Raw genomic sequence first — 14,771 nt, forward strand, 5'->3', positions numbered from 1 at the left:
ATATATATATATATATATATATATATATATATATATATTTAAAGACAATTTGGGGCCTAAAGACACCAGTGTAGTCTCTCCTGAAATTAATTGGTTCCTGGGTGTAATTGGACATGCTCAGCTCCCTTCCCTTCTGCCCCCCACTTCCCCTCTCCCAAATATGTCTGCTCCTTCACACAGACACAAGAGAGAAGGCTGCCTTCTTGGTTCTCAGGTATTTGAACCAGGAGGTGACCGGCTCTGTGACCTGGGATTTAATGTGGATGTGACTTTGGCTTCCAGAAGTTTTGGCTCTGCTGGCAGGTCAACCCAAATTTTTTGGAGAAGAGAAGTTAAAAGCGGGGAATCTAGAAGTTTACTGCATGAGTATTACACAGGGATCCAAGATATTGGAAAGACTTAAGGGTATTCACAGTTCACGCAAGGGGTTTTCCATGAAATAGTTGGTTTAAGAAGACAAGGGGAAAAGGTCACATGGGAATATTTCCTTCCTGCTAATCAAGTTCCCCTTTCCCTTAAGGGGTGTTTGTTTGTTTTTGTTGGGTCTGTTTTTACGAAGGCCTGATAGTACCTTTAATGAGATCTGCCTTAACGGCACCCAGTTGGATTAGTAAAATCAGTGAATTAACTCGACGCTTCGCAGGAAAAACGAAATCAAGCACATATGCTCATGTGCTTTGGAAAAACAGGGTGCAATGGCAATGTGTGGCTAAAGGTCAAATATTTGTTAAATTGGTACAGAAAATTAAGCTGGAGAGAGTGAGCTAATTAAAAGTAATTGCCAAAATCACTGGAAAGTGTAATGCCTGAATGTGGCCTCTGGAAGCAGCGGCCACTTGGTCTTTTTGGCCACTCTTCCTTGAGTGTGAAAACCAGGGTTTAGTTCTTTCCAGTATCCCCCAGTTGTTTGTGAAGGCATCTGTTTTCTTGCAACTTCTGAGAATCTTTCCTCCATCCACGTAAGGCTCCAAAGAAGTGATTTCTTTTCGCATTTCCCCGGAACACTTTTGAACTATTCGATCCTACAGCTTGGGTTTTCCTTTTCCTTTCTCTTGTGTTGTTTAGATTCATTTTCGTGTCTCCCTTCGCCCTTCTCTGGGCGTTCTCTCACACGTACAGAAATCAGGCATCCGTAAGAGGACAAGTCAAAATGAAGGCAGCTCAAGAGGTATTGTCCTCAGGTCTGAAGGGAAGTAGGAAGACAGGTGGCAAATGGCCAGAGTTTGGGGGTTGGAGGCACTGTGTCCCCACTGTTAACCTCAGGAGACAACTTAGGTAGAAGTCAAAAGGTTTCCAGTCAGGAATGTTTTCGAAAAGCAAAGCAAGAGCCTCTCTCATTCCTTCCCGAGTGGACGGTTGCTGTGGTAGAGAGGGAGCCCTGGGCTGAAGTCACAGAAATCCTGGGGTTGCCCAGAGCTGTTTGGATAGAACCTCTGCCCAGAGACCTGTTCTTGGCCATATGCTCTTCTTCTCCCTCACAGGATGCTTGCCTTCTCATGGTCGCTATCACTTTCACAACAGAGCTCAACATTAAAGCACCACATTATCTGCCAAGGATTTTTCCTGGAGGCCCTTGGCACCAGCCATAGGCAAAAAAGAACCACTTGCAACCCAGATGGTTAGAACTAAAAGATGACCTTTAGATGCTGCTCCCTGAGGTCCTGTGATTGCTGTATGGATCTCAGAGGGTCCCTGGGCAAAACTGGTACTGTCTGAGCCACTATTTCATGCAGCCCTGAAATCTTAGAGACAGGACCATGCATGTTTCTGCCGGGTTGGGTCTCCTGCCTGATCTAATAATGGATTCAGGTGGTGGGGTATCAGACTGGGTGATGTCTCATACAATAAGCCAGTGACATAGCAGGCAATATCAAAGGGAATACTCATTTTCCATTCATCTTTTTGCTGATCCCAGGCAAGCTATGCTGGTTTTGGAAAGCAGATAGCTCCCCTCCAGGCTGCTTATGAGGAAGAATTGTTATAACATAAAAGTACTTGTGCATAAGTAGTTTTGATGTGAAATTTGATTTTGTTAGACTGTGATATTGAACTAGAGCAAAATCCTATTTTAAGAGAATTATAAAAAATGTTAATTTAATGAAACAAAAATGACCATTAAATAAAATTTGAAGATGAATGTTTCCTTCTCTCTGATCCTGACACCCAGTGACCAAATCATGGTACTCTTTCCTTTATAGCGACTTCTCTTGCAAAAACATTCTTTTCCATTTTTCTTTCTTTTTTTTTTTTTTAAAGATTTTATTTATTTATTTGTCAGAGAGAGGGAGAGAGAGCAAGCACAGGCAGACAGAATGGCAGGCAGAGGCAGAGGGAGAAGCAGGCTCCCTGATGAGCAAGGAGCCCGACGTGGGACTCGATCCCAGGACGCTGGGATCATGACCTGAGCCGAAGGCAGCTGCCTAACCAACTGAGCCACCCAGGCGTCCCCTTTCCCATTTTTCTTAAACGGTCCTCAACCACCTTGAATCTCTGGGTCAATACCTTTTTGCTACCTGTGAAAAAATTCTAAAATCCTTAAGGCCTTTCCATAATCCCCTCCACAGAACTTCTGGGCTTGCCAATATCGTTCCTGGTACTTCTCAAATGCATAGTATCTTGCAAAGTTGGCTTGGATCATTTCTGACACCTGGAACACTTTTTCCTTTTATCTGTTTAAATGCTAGTACTTTTCAAGGTCCCAGTTTCACCTGTATCTTCAGTCACCTACTAGAATATATACTCCACAAAGGTAGGGATTTCTATTTTGTTTACTGCTGATCAAGAATGTCTGCTGAGGGGCGAGTGGGTAGATCAGTCAGTTAAGCATCCAACTCTTGGTTTTGGCTCAGGTCATGATCTCAGGTTCATGAGATCAAACCCTACATCAGGCTTCATGCTCAGTGGGGAGTCTGCTTGAGATTCTCTTCCTCCCCATGTGTCCCTCCTCCTTACTTGCATATGTGCTCTCTCTCTTAAATAAATGAATAAAATCTTAAAAAAATAAAAAGAATGCCGAATGAGTGAATGAATGAAACCAGTTGATTAGCAAATCCTATTAGTTTTATTTCTGAAGCTTTTTCCTCTCTACCTCCACATTGGTCCAAGTCACCAACATTTCCTGTCTGGACTGTTAACATAATAGCCTGCTATCTTGTCTTCTTCCTTCCATGTCGCCCTTCCCTTTGCCCCAGTCATTTCTCCATCGGTCAGCCAGTGTGATACTTTAAAAAAAAGTAATCACTTTTCATCAATCTCCTGCTTAAAACCCTCACTAGCTTACTATTGCCCTTAGGATGATATCCAAGGTCCTTGAGATGGTCTACAAGGCCCTAAAGGATTGGTCTCTGTACTCCTGTCTACTTAATCTCCTACCACTGGTACTTGGTGATGAGAAGGTGCTAGCTAGCAAAGGCCTAGAAGAAGGACCCCCACCCTGCCCCGATAGAAAGAAGAACCAGGGCAAAAACCCTGATGTGGGAATGGGGTTGGTGGTTTGAAGAACATAAAAGAGACCAGTGTGTGCAGAGAACAGTGGATGAGGGAGAGAGAGGTCTATGATAGAGTCTGGGAGGTAAGCAGGGGCCAAATCATGTGAGGATTAGATAAATTAATAATCTCGCTATAACCAAGATGTCAAGAACTGTTCTTGCTAACACTCTTTTCAGGACTACACATTAGTTTTTCTCAGAAGAATTTTCTTGAGAAGCCTACTTGGGATAGAGGCTGGACTTCAAGGGCCTGTGTATGGGCTGAATTCTTCAAAGAGGCAAGGAGAAGCATCTACCCATAAAATGGGCTTGTTAGTCAGAGAGAGCAGGTGGGGCATGAGATAGGGAGGGAGGGTGAGGGCGGAATGAGCAGCGGGTAGAAGAAGATTTTACACCCCACGAGGTGACCTCTTCTGTTGGTCTTAGAAAATCTAGTAAGATTAGATTAAGACTTAGTAAAGTCTCCAAAATATGATATCAGATGCAGGGAAGTCTCTTGTAGGAGTTAGTAAAATAGCTGAGTCACAGGGCAAGGTAAAACAGGAAGGCCATGGGAGCACAGGAGTGACTAGGTAGAGAAATCATGAGGAAGTACATTGCAGATTCTCCAGAAATCATAGAGCATGCTCCAGACTTCTGAAAAGATTATAGAATTGGTATTTACACAGGCTTAATCTGGCATTTGAGGATCCACAGCAGCCATGCTGACACTGGGATGATGAAATTATAGCATTAGTTCATGGTGGGGCTGGGTTTGAACTCTGATGTCTGGTTCCAACACAGTCCCACGCTCTCACCTGAGCCAAGAATTGCCAAGCTGTGAAGCTATGGGGGCCAAAGAAATATTTCCCTCTGGTCATTGAATTTCTCAAGAAGACTATATGAAGCAACAGTTGAGGGAAACATAAAACATATGATGGAAATTGTTTATAAGGACAGACCCAGTAGAGAGCGTGTGCCTCAACAAGTAACTCCAAGCTCAAGATCTAAACACTTCAAAAACTCTGTGAAGTTTGGTCCTTCTAACCAGGCTTGAGACAATACCTTTATCCATGTGCCATGGAAGGACCATGATGAAGGAGTGACTGGAGAGCAGAGGCTCATCTATCTGTGGCAACACAGCTGCAAATTTGTGTCTCTCAAAACAACCTATTTCTAGTTCACAAAGGACTCTAACACACATTTTTTCACTTGATCCTTACAAAACCTTGAGAAGTACATTGTTTCTCTATTTCAGAGAAGTGAGTCGACTTGCTCAAGCCCAGGTACCAAGTAAGTGGCAGAAGGAGGACCTGAACCCAGGCCCTCTGGCTCTAAAGCCAAGACTTTGCCACCTCCACCTGGCTGCTGCTTCTATAGCTGAAGAGAAAGAGTTAAATTGCTGTTCCCTACTCTCATCCTGCAGGACTTTTTGGAACTCAAAGATCACTGACAACCATCAGCAGGTCACGATTTCTTGCATGTAGGTCATGTGCATGTGCGCACACACTTTGTGTGTGTGTGTGTGTGTGTGTGTGTGTGAGTGTGTGTGTGTGTGCATCTGTGCATTTATCCCATTGTTTCCCTGTTATTCCTGAGAACTGCCATGGTAGTTTCCTCAGCTAAAAAAAAATGTACCTCTCTTCTCAGCCCCAGAAGGAGGTTTAGAAAGTTAATCCTCTTCCTTTTTCATGGTCTGAGAAAGGGCACACACACCGATGTGTGGAGGACGCATGGGTGTTGGCACCAGGTGTCTGAAAAGCTAGCACACGCTGGGGATGACTTACATGTTGCGGCAGCCAACAACACGTGAACCTACTCAAGAAGTTCTGTGCATGATAGACTCGAATCCAACAACCCCCTAAAGCTGTAGATCTCTTCATCAGTGTCCAATCACTAAATAACCAAGTCCCAGAACAATTACCTCTTCATGCCCAAGGCAGTACCACTGGGAATCATCAACCTTTCAAGGTTGATTGCAAAGATCTTTCCATGCCTTACAAGGTATTAAGGTTAACTTATTGGAGAGAACTATGTGAATAAAAGGTTGTACATTTCACCGCAAGCTAAGACGATTTCAACAGGCTCAAACGTAGTGGAAATATTTCAGAATGCAGCTTCACTGCCTGCGGAGAATATCCTGCTCTGTTTATCTTGCTGATTGTTGTCTTCATCATGTAGAGGGCTCTGAAGACTCTGAGGGTCCCCACTGTCCAATGAATGGCTAAGAACAAAGCTTCCCTGAATAGCCTTGCCTAGTCCTAATGCACATCCGAGCCGCAACTCCCATGACTCCCCCGATATTTAAACCAACCACATTGCTCACTATACCCTGACTTCATCTTCTACTTTTTCCCCAGGATGTCTGGGCTTAGTCTACCTGGAAAGCCCTCCACCAACCTCTGTCTGTAAAATTCTACTTATAGTTCACATCCTACCTCAAATGCTCTTTCGTGAAATTAGTATGAACCCTATTCATATATCCCTTGTTGTTATTATGTAATAATCACCACATTTTGCTTTATTTTATACTAGGCTTTTGTTGTTGTTTTTGCTGTTCATTTGTCTATCCATTCAACATATACTCAACACTAATTAGGTCTTCATGTTGCTTGGCATTGGGCTCCTTGCTCAGTGGGGAGCCTGATTCTCCCTCTTTCTGCCACTCCCCCTGATTGTGCACGTGCTCACTCTCTCGCTCTCTCTCTCCAGCAAATAAATAAAAATAATATTTTTTAAAAAAGAATGGGTGATAAGTACAGAGCAGAGGAAGGGCAGCGCACACAGGAGCCATCTAAACTAGGTTAGTGTGTGCTCTGGCAATGGGAATTGGGTCCAGAAAGTCTCACTTTTGCATGACTTTATCCGACACCAGATGGGGTGCTAACTGAAGTCAGAGAGACTGCGGGCTGGCAAGCCGGTAACGCGTTCCATGGAGTTGATCGTCCTGTGGCTCTCTCCTCATCTGAACCCACTCTGCACCGAAGCCATGCCTTCTGAGGTTCTTCTGGCGCTTCCTGAGATTTGATAACTTAAAAGCTTTTTTTCTCTATAGGCACTGATGGGCAGGGATTTTTTGAGAGTTGTTGATGGACAGAATTTAAGGGCAAACACAGGATGTGTTTATTTTAGTGTGGGCTGAAATATTCATGAGTTGAAGAGGAGGCCTTTTTTGAACACATAATCTATACACAAATGAAGTTAATCCTTGAAATTCATAAGGCATCATGACCGCCTTTGGAGAAGAGTGTTATGAACACACCTACACCCTTCAATCATTATTTGTGGCTTTCCATAATCAAGACAAATGCAGCCATATTTTGGTCATTTGTTGGAAAATGCTCAAACAGGTCTGTACTGACTAAACCCGCCACTAATGTCCCTCCAAGGAAGGCCAGCTCCAGGGCTCCGAAACTTAAAAGGGAAGTGAGAACCTGGAAAAATCTCTAAAAATAAACTTGGTGAAACTCTCATTTTGTATAGTATGGTAAACTTTACCAACAGGTTAATTTATTGAGACATTAACTTGGGTTTATTTTCATTTTATTTTTTCCCTCGTACTATTCTAAGAAGGTAGTCAGGCATTCGTCTTCAAACACCTCTGGAACTTAAGGTTGCAAGAGAAAGGGCACAGTTGCCCAAAGAAAACTCTCCCTCAGGCATTGGAAATTAGTCTCTCCAGATGGCCCTTGTTTGAGGGCACTGGGCTTGGTCAGCCCAAAGAGTGATGGGGAGGAAATGGTCTTCTAAGACTGGAAAGAGTGGGCAGGTAGGTCCCAGTAAGGGAAATGAGCCTGCTCCCCACCAGTGACCTTGGAGGAGCCTCATCTTGGAGCAATACCTGGTGGGGTGCCCCTCAGGGTGAAGCCTTAGACGTGGGACTTCCCCTTCTTCCCCAAGATGCCAGCACTCAGAAAACAATGATGTGCCCAACTTCTGCAAGTAACATGGGCTTGGACACAGAGCGGTGCAGGGGAACTCCCTGGGTGTTGTAGACTGCACAAGGCTTCCAGGGGCTGGGCTCAGGGAAGGAGGAAGCCCCTGGAATGATGGAATTGTAATTTTTCAGCCCCTGAAAATGGGCAGTTTGGAGTCCGACTTAATTTGATTTAGAAAATGAGGTGGTGATAAGCCAAATATGGTGGAATAACATTTTGCCCAATACAACTGTGTATGGGAAAGCTAAGTATTAGCTTGAAATGAATGGTTAAGTGGGAGGAAAAGATTTGTAAGAACTTGTTCCTTTCCTTTCCTTCCCTTCCCTTTTCCTTCCCCTTTCCTTTTCCTTCCCCTCCCTTCTTTCTTTCCTTCCTTCCTTTGTCTCTTTCCTCTTTGCTTCCCCTTTTTATAAGTCCCCCCATGCCAGCTTATTTTCTATATGTACTACCTTCCTGGTCCAAACAGCCCCCTGTGGAGCCGAGTGATATGCATGAGGGCCTCTGGGAGGGCCATGGGCAGACCAAAAAAAATGGAAAAGGGAAAGGAGATGAGAAGAAACAGAAATAAAAAAAGAAGTATGGGGGAGAGAATGTGACCGTTGCCTAAAGCAAAGTGACTCTACTTGTACAACGAAACAGATAAACTCGCATGGTGTATGGCTTCGGCAAGGACAATACCCATGCTGGTGCCTCCTTTCCTGCTATATCCACATCTCTTCTACTCTATTTCCCTTTCGGTCATCCCCGATCATCCCACAGCCCCTCTACCTCCCTGCAGCAGGGACTTCATTTCTGGCTTGGTAGAAGCCACTGGGAAGAGCCTATGGGCTAGAACCTCACACAGACCTGCATGTCCAATCTGGCTCTGCCAGCTCATGGCACCGGGTCTCGGGCACTAGATCCTCAAGAGTTAAGAGCCATGCCGCATGCCTAGTAGGGGCCAGTGTCCACTGACCAGAACTCTCGGACCACTTTCTTCTTGTTACTTCACCTTCAGTCCTCTGGGTGGTCAGGACCCTTCATCTTGCAGGGACACTGGTGCCAGTGGAGGGCTGGCTAGACGAGAGGTCGGAGGGCACTGAACAGTACCCGTGATTTCACCTTCAGACCTGGAAGAAGCCCTGATCTGGGACGGCTCTCTGATGCATGGGTTCACGGATGTCAGCAGGCACTGGAGTTCCTGGAGGGCTTGCTAAGACCCGGAGGGCTGGGCCCTAGCCCCGTGCTTCTGATTCCCGCAGTCCTGGCTGGGGTTGGAGGAGGGGATCGGGCAGAAGGTCGCAGGTGCTGCTGGTGCTGCCCCTCCAGGAACTGAGGGGCACTGGCGCCGGCTGTTCTCACACTGAGGCCAAACTGGTTTGTTTAAAGCCTGGCTTTTATGATTTCCCTTTTCTCCTTAAAACCCACTAGCAGCTCCCTGTAAGATATACTCTGAGATGTCAGCTCTTAGAGTAAAACGGTGATGTTAGCTCCAGCAGGAGTTCAGGGACGCCCAGGCATATGGGAGACAGGCACGAGCCACGTGCCTTCATCTCTCAAGGAGATAAGAGAAGACGTAATTGTTCTGTCTCCCCCCTTCACGGGACACCTTTGTGTGAAATGCCATTCAGACTTGGTAGACACTCTCGCTGTACCTGTGTATGCGTGTCAATCTCCATGCTTTTTCTCACTAACAAATGGCATTGTCTCTCGTCTCTCTTCATTTGTTGGCAGGGAGGGGTTTTTCTGTTGGCGGGATGGTCTTATTTCCCTAGCACAACCCTAACCAGCTTACTCTTCTCAGAGAACCACCCTGCAGGCTGGGATGATGCAATGAGGTTCTCTCTTCCAGGAATGTGGACTCAGTAGTGAGAGACACAGTGTGCACAGAGTCCAGGGGGGGGAGGGAAGGGCAGGGGAGAGGGAGACAGGGAGGGACAGGGAGAGGGGAGAGAGACAGTGAGGCAGACATGTGGAAAGAAGCAGAGGAACTGATTCTTGAGTTCTTTTCATCTGAGGTACAGTTCCAGTGAGTTCTAGCTGCCAACCCACAAGCCGCTCCATATCCTGCAAAAATCCCTTTGGTATTTATGCTGATTGCAACCAATATAACCTGCGCAGAGATATTCCCACTGCCCTCATGAGGAAGTCCAGATTCCTGGACATGGTAACAAAGCTCTCCACGATCCGACGCCTGCTTATCCTTCCATCTCTTATCTCAACACATTCGCTTCCTACTCTAGATTTCAGTCATATTTGACACTTTTTAACTCGTTCCGGCCTTAGGCGTGCTGTTTTCTATCTGCTTGTAACACTCTTTTCTCCTCATCTTTGCCTGATCTATACCTATTTGGTCTTCACATTATCAGCGTAAGTGTGCCGCTTCCTCCAGGAAGCCCTCCCAGATATACAGCTTCTTCTCCATATTCTTGGAGTAACTTTAGCTGCCTGGTGACTTGTCTTTCTTTCTCCCTAGATTTTGAGTTTTGTGAGGGCAAAGGTCTCAGTCACTGTTGCATTTGGGTGTCTAGCATAGTATCTGGTAGTTGGTGGGCACCCAGTACTGGTAAAAGGAATGAATGGCGTGCCTCCTTGCCATAAGTCACCTACCCCAGTGGCAGACTGACAACACTGAAAAGAAAAAATGAAAATTGCTTTGGCCTCAAGCTATAGACTGTGAGTTGGAAATATTCCTGAGGTAAAGAATCAGATACTGCCATGGTTTGGGAATATCATATTACCTTCATTGTATCTAGCCCCCCCCCCATTTAATGATTGTGCCAGGGTTTCTAATTAGAGAAAAGGCCTCATGCATTTATTGATTCAAATGTGCTGCATCACCAGGGAGATTTTGAGTGTAAGGTTAGAATTTAGCATATCAGAAACTCAATCCATTTGAGATCTCTCAAAGAGGTTTGCCCTTGGGTCATTTAGCACAGCCTTTCATAGTCACTGAAAACTGTTGTCATGGTAATCATGGAACCTTTCATGATTTTTGTATATGAGCTAATGAAGATACTGGAAACAGCCCAAAGGAATTCATACTTGGGTGTGCATTTGTCTCCATATTAACCCAGTCATTGTTTTGAACACACATCTGGCCCTGGGCTGATTCTCTTGGCTCTTGGTAATGACAGGAATAAATAAGCAACTGATTCCTTTTTAGTATTTTAGGCTTGGAGGCTGTGGCTGGCTGCCCTTTTGGTCTCACTTCAACAGGAAATCCCACATGGAGGGTTTAAAGGAGCAGAAGGAAAAAAGAATGGTGTGTGAAGCAAATATCTTTCTTATATTTCGGATTATTAATGTCGCTGATGTCAAGCATCTAAATTTAATGCCTATAAAGAAGTTTCAGTTGTAGAGAGCACAGAACATTAACTATATCTATGGCATTTCTTTTATGGCCCTTTATAAATATGCTTTAACTTAAGCCTCAATCAAATCTATAAATTTAGGACCAGGTATCTCGGTGTGCTTATAGCATTTGAACGTGAGCCTTTCCATCTATGTCTTGTCCTACTAGTGATTTTCCAGTATCTATTCTTCCTCCTTTCCTGTAATACAACCCCCTACTTTTTCAGCTTAGGCATGTGGATGCTTGAAATCAAGACATTTCCCATTCTCCCTTAATACTGGCTAGTGATCTTTAAGTAGAAGTGGTGTATTTGATTTCCTGGACTTATCTTTAAAGGGATGGGTATGCATCCTTCTTCATCCCTTCCTGCCAACTGGAATATGGACATGAAGGATGGAGCTGGGGCACCCATTTTGGACAGTGAGTTGAGAGGCATGTTGCGGAGAGCAGAATTGTAAGGTAGGAGTCTGGATCCCTGAAGATTGTGAAGATTCCCTAAAAGCCCAGACTGACTATGTTCATAGGAGAGAGAAAGAAAACTTCAGTCTTACTCAAGCAGTTGTTATTCTAGATTCCCTGTCATCTAATCTTAACTGATATACCATCCAAAAATGAAATTTGTTTTTCCTCTCTTCACTGATTAGGTGTGAAACCTTCTGGGCTTTGCTGTGAGATTTACCTTCTAATCCCAGAGCATGCTGGAAGGAGGGCAGATTTGTATTAGCTAGACAGAATTTTCTGGTATGGGGAATTGACATTTCAATGGCAAGAAAATACCTACTCAGGCTTAGCCATAGAGACATAGCGTTGCCTGGTCTTTGTATGTGCATTTTGAAATGCTCCACTATAATGGAACCACAGATCTTTCACCTAAAATCAGCACTCCTCTCTCAAATGCTTTTTGGGATGAAGTAGGTGATAAATAATAATCATTACCTATCAGTCTGAATGCAAAACAACTGAAGTAAAGTCAAAAAGCCCCCAAACCTTCCAAATTATCTGAAACAAGTATAAAACCACTCTACATGAGAGACACAAACCTTATGCTAATGAGGAATTGCAATTTTACTTACTGAACTTGGGCCTTTTGATCTTCTTGGTCATGTCTTTATTTGAGTGTATTCCAGTCGCCAGCAAAACTACATGGAAAAAACGAAAGAAAATCTAATCAATATCATTTTACCCAAACACTCTCTCTCTTTTGACCCTTATCATCGCTTTCATCACATGTTAAAATAGTCTCATCAGTGGAAGTAATGTTCCCTTAAATGAAGGTTGGGGAAATAAGATGGATGTTTGTGTACTTTTCCTGGCCGCTGCTGAGGGAGACTTCCAAAAACACCTCCCGGGCACCTGTCCTCTGTTTTGCTGCTTTGCATTTCACCACCCTGAGTCTGTCCTCTCCGGTCGCCAAAAGAGGAAATGGGGGGCCTGAGAAGTCCACTCATTCGCTTGGTGCCAGAAATAAATGATAGAGGTAGGGTGAACACCAGGGCCTTCTTGAGCTTTCTCCTCTGCGCCACACGGAGTTTCCAAATGGCTAATTTCAAACTGGCCAGAGCACTGCGCATGCGTGCGTGTATATGCATGCGCATACAGGCGCATGCGTGCGTGCATGTGAGGGAGATGAGGAAGGTAGAATGGATGGGATATGTAGAAAGCCACAGGGGAGGGCTGTCTAGGAAAGGAAGACAAGAAGAGAGCAGGCTGGGGAGAAGAGGGGGACTGGTTACAGGGGGTGAGGGGTGACCAGAGTGTCCCCTGGTGGTCCGCTGTACCAGCACCTGCTTCCGGGCCCTGTCAAGGCCAACTGCAATTAGTTGACCTTCCTCCTCAGAAACAGGAGCAGAACAGCTTTTGGATACTGCTCTCTTGAGGAAGTACAACAGCAGAGGAAGAAGGGAGAGCTCTTTATCCTTTTTAGTTCAAAGTCGCATTACCAGTTTGAGCCTTGTGTTTTTAAAAAATAGCACTGACCATTTTTTTTCTTATTACCAGAATAGGACTTGTTCCTCACAGAAGAATGGAAAAAACACTAGGAACATTATAGAAAACATAGATGAACACAAAAGATACGATATTTTCATTTTTTCTATATGTATACATATTCATGTAGGTGCTTTTTTTTTTTTTTTTTGAAGATTTTATTTATTTGACAGACAGAGATCACAAGCAGGCAGAGAGGCAGGGAGAGAGAGAGAGAGAGGAGGAAGCAGGCTCCCTGCAGAGCAGAGAGCCCGATGTGGGGCTCGATCCCAGGACCCTGGGATCATGACCTGAGCCGAAGGCAGAGGCTTTAACCCACTGAGCCACCCAGGCGCCCCTGTAGGTGCTTTTTTTAAACAAGCATCTTATCAAGCTCACACTGTTTGCGATGTTTTGTAACTTATTTCTACTTAAGGATATATACAGACATTTTTTCTTGTCATTAAATGCTCCTCTCACAGTAATTTTGAGGGCCTGAAAAGTATTGTACTATATGGATGTACCATAATTTAGTCATCTTCTGACTTAATATGGAATATTAATGTTAATTAACTATATTAATATTAATAATATAAATAACTTCCTCTTTGCCCTGATCCTTTGTTATTTCCTTTAAATAAATTTCCAAATAGGATTTCTTGTCTGAAATATAGGCCCACTTAGAATTTTGGTACGTATTGTGAACATTTCTCATAGCATTTTTTTATTAGTAATGTCTGAAAATGCTCACGTCTCTGTACTAACGCTAGTTCTACCTGCAGATGGAAAAACAATGTTTTCCTTTCAAAAAGCTAACCAATTCTCCATTCTTCTTCCTTCCTCTCCAGGCGTCTTCTGCCTTATCACTGCGTAACATGCTTCTATTTAAGCCACTTTTTTTTTTTTTTTTTTTTGGAGAAACTCACTTTCTGGGTAGGGTTGGGACTCCAGAGGTATATATAAGGTGATAGAGTAATCAAAATAGGCATTCTCCTTCGTGGTGTGTGTGTGTGTGACAACACAAATGTTTAATTTAGATATAAATGGACCTGGGAATTCTTGATTAGCAACTACCTTTGAAGGAAAATGTCACCAGGGTTTGCTAAGAAAATTATTATTTAGGGGCGCCTGGGTGGCTCAGTGGGTTGAAGCCTCTGCCTTCAGCTTGGGTTGTGGTCCCGGGGTCCTGGGATAGAGCCCTGCGTCAGGCTCTCTGCTCAGCGGGGAGCCTGCTTCTTCCTCTCTCTGCCTGCCTCTCTGCCTACTTGTGATCTCTGTCTGACAAATAAATAAATAAAATCTTAAAAAAAAAGAAAATTGTTATTTATCTTGTGATTATCTAGCTATTCTGCACCCAAAACGCAGCTCCTGAATTATCCCCAGTTTTGAGCAGTAGCATGAGCTGAGGCCGCACAGCTGACGTAGCATGTCCTGAGAGAACAGACACATGAAAGAGAACTGAGTAGGAACCACAGGTCTAGCCAAGTGGAATGAAGGCAGACATTTTTGAGGTGTTATTTACTTCTGGGGTTTGGGTGGATGTGAGTGTCCTGGAGGTCTAATTTTTATAGGAGTCTCTGTGTCATTTAACTCTGTGCGAAGACACTTCTTCATTTTATACACAAAAACAACGAATCCTAGAATATTTTAAAGGACAAATACTAAATAAATATGGAAAAGAAAATTAAGCAAGTTCATTAGAAGGAATAATTGAAATAGTCATATATTTGGGTATCAATTCTTCGGAAAAACCAAATACTGTCCTTCTGGGTCTCTGGGCCTCTGTGCCTGTGGCAAGTGGTTTCTGAGTCTCCATATCATTAGGGCTATAAATATTTCAGTAAGACCACCCCATCACTTGCATTTGCTCACCCACGACCCTCCGGGCTGAAAACATGTATAGCTGGGTTCAGTTTTACCACAGTGGTTAATAAAGTCATTATTTTCAATGGTACACATTGGCCCACTCCTCAGCTTGGAATCTTGTTAATTAAAACTCCCCAGAAACCACTCTTCAAGGGGAGGGCTGGTCAATAAGGCTGAAAATGTGCTTGTGCCCTGGAGTCT

General features: G+C 44.0%; 1 protein-coding gene across 1 annotated transcript in view; it reads right to left on the reverse strand.

Moving 5' to 3' along the window:
- The window catches only part of LOC111158449 (vitrin), a 98,039-nt gene that overhangs the window by 55,777 nt on the left and 27,491 nt on the right, over positions 1–14,771 (reverse strand). Inside the window, exon 3 of the mRNA XM_022520469.1 lies at positions 11,813–11,878. Coding sequence (XP_022376177.1) covers positions 11,813–11,878 — 66 coding nt within the window. The remainder of the gene's footprint in view (positions 1–11,812; positions 11,879–14,771) is intronic.

This window comes from Enhydra lutris, unplaced genomic scaffold (assembly GCF_002288905.1).
Source record: "Enhydra lutris kenyoni isolate GAN:26980312 unplaced genomic scaffold, ASM228890v2 scaffoldscaffold59, whole genome shotgun sequence".
Taxonomy (NCBI): Eukaryota; Metazoa; Chordata; class Mammalia; order Carnivora; family Mustelidae; genus Enhydra; species Enhydra lutris.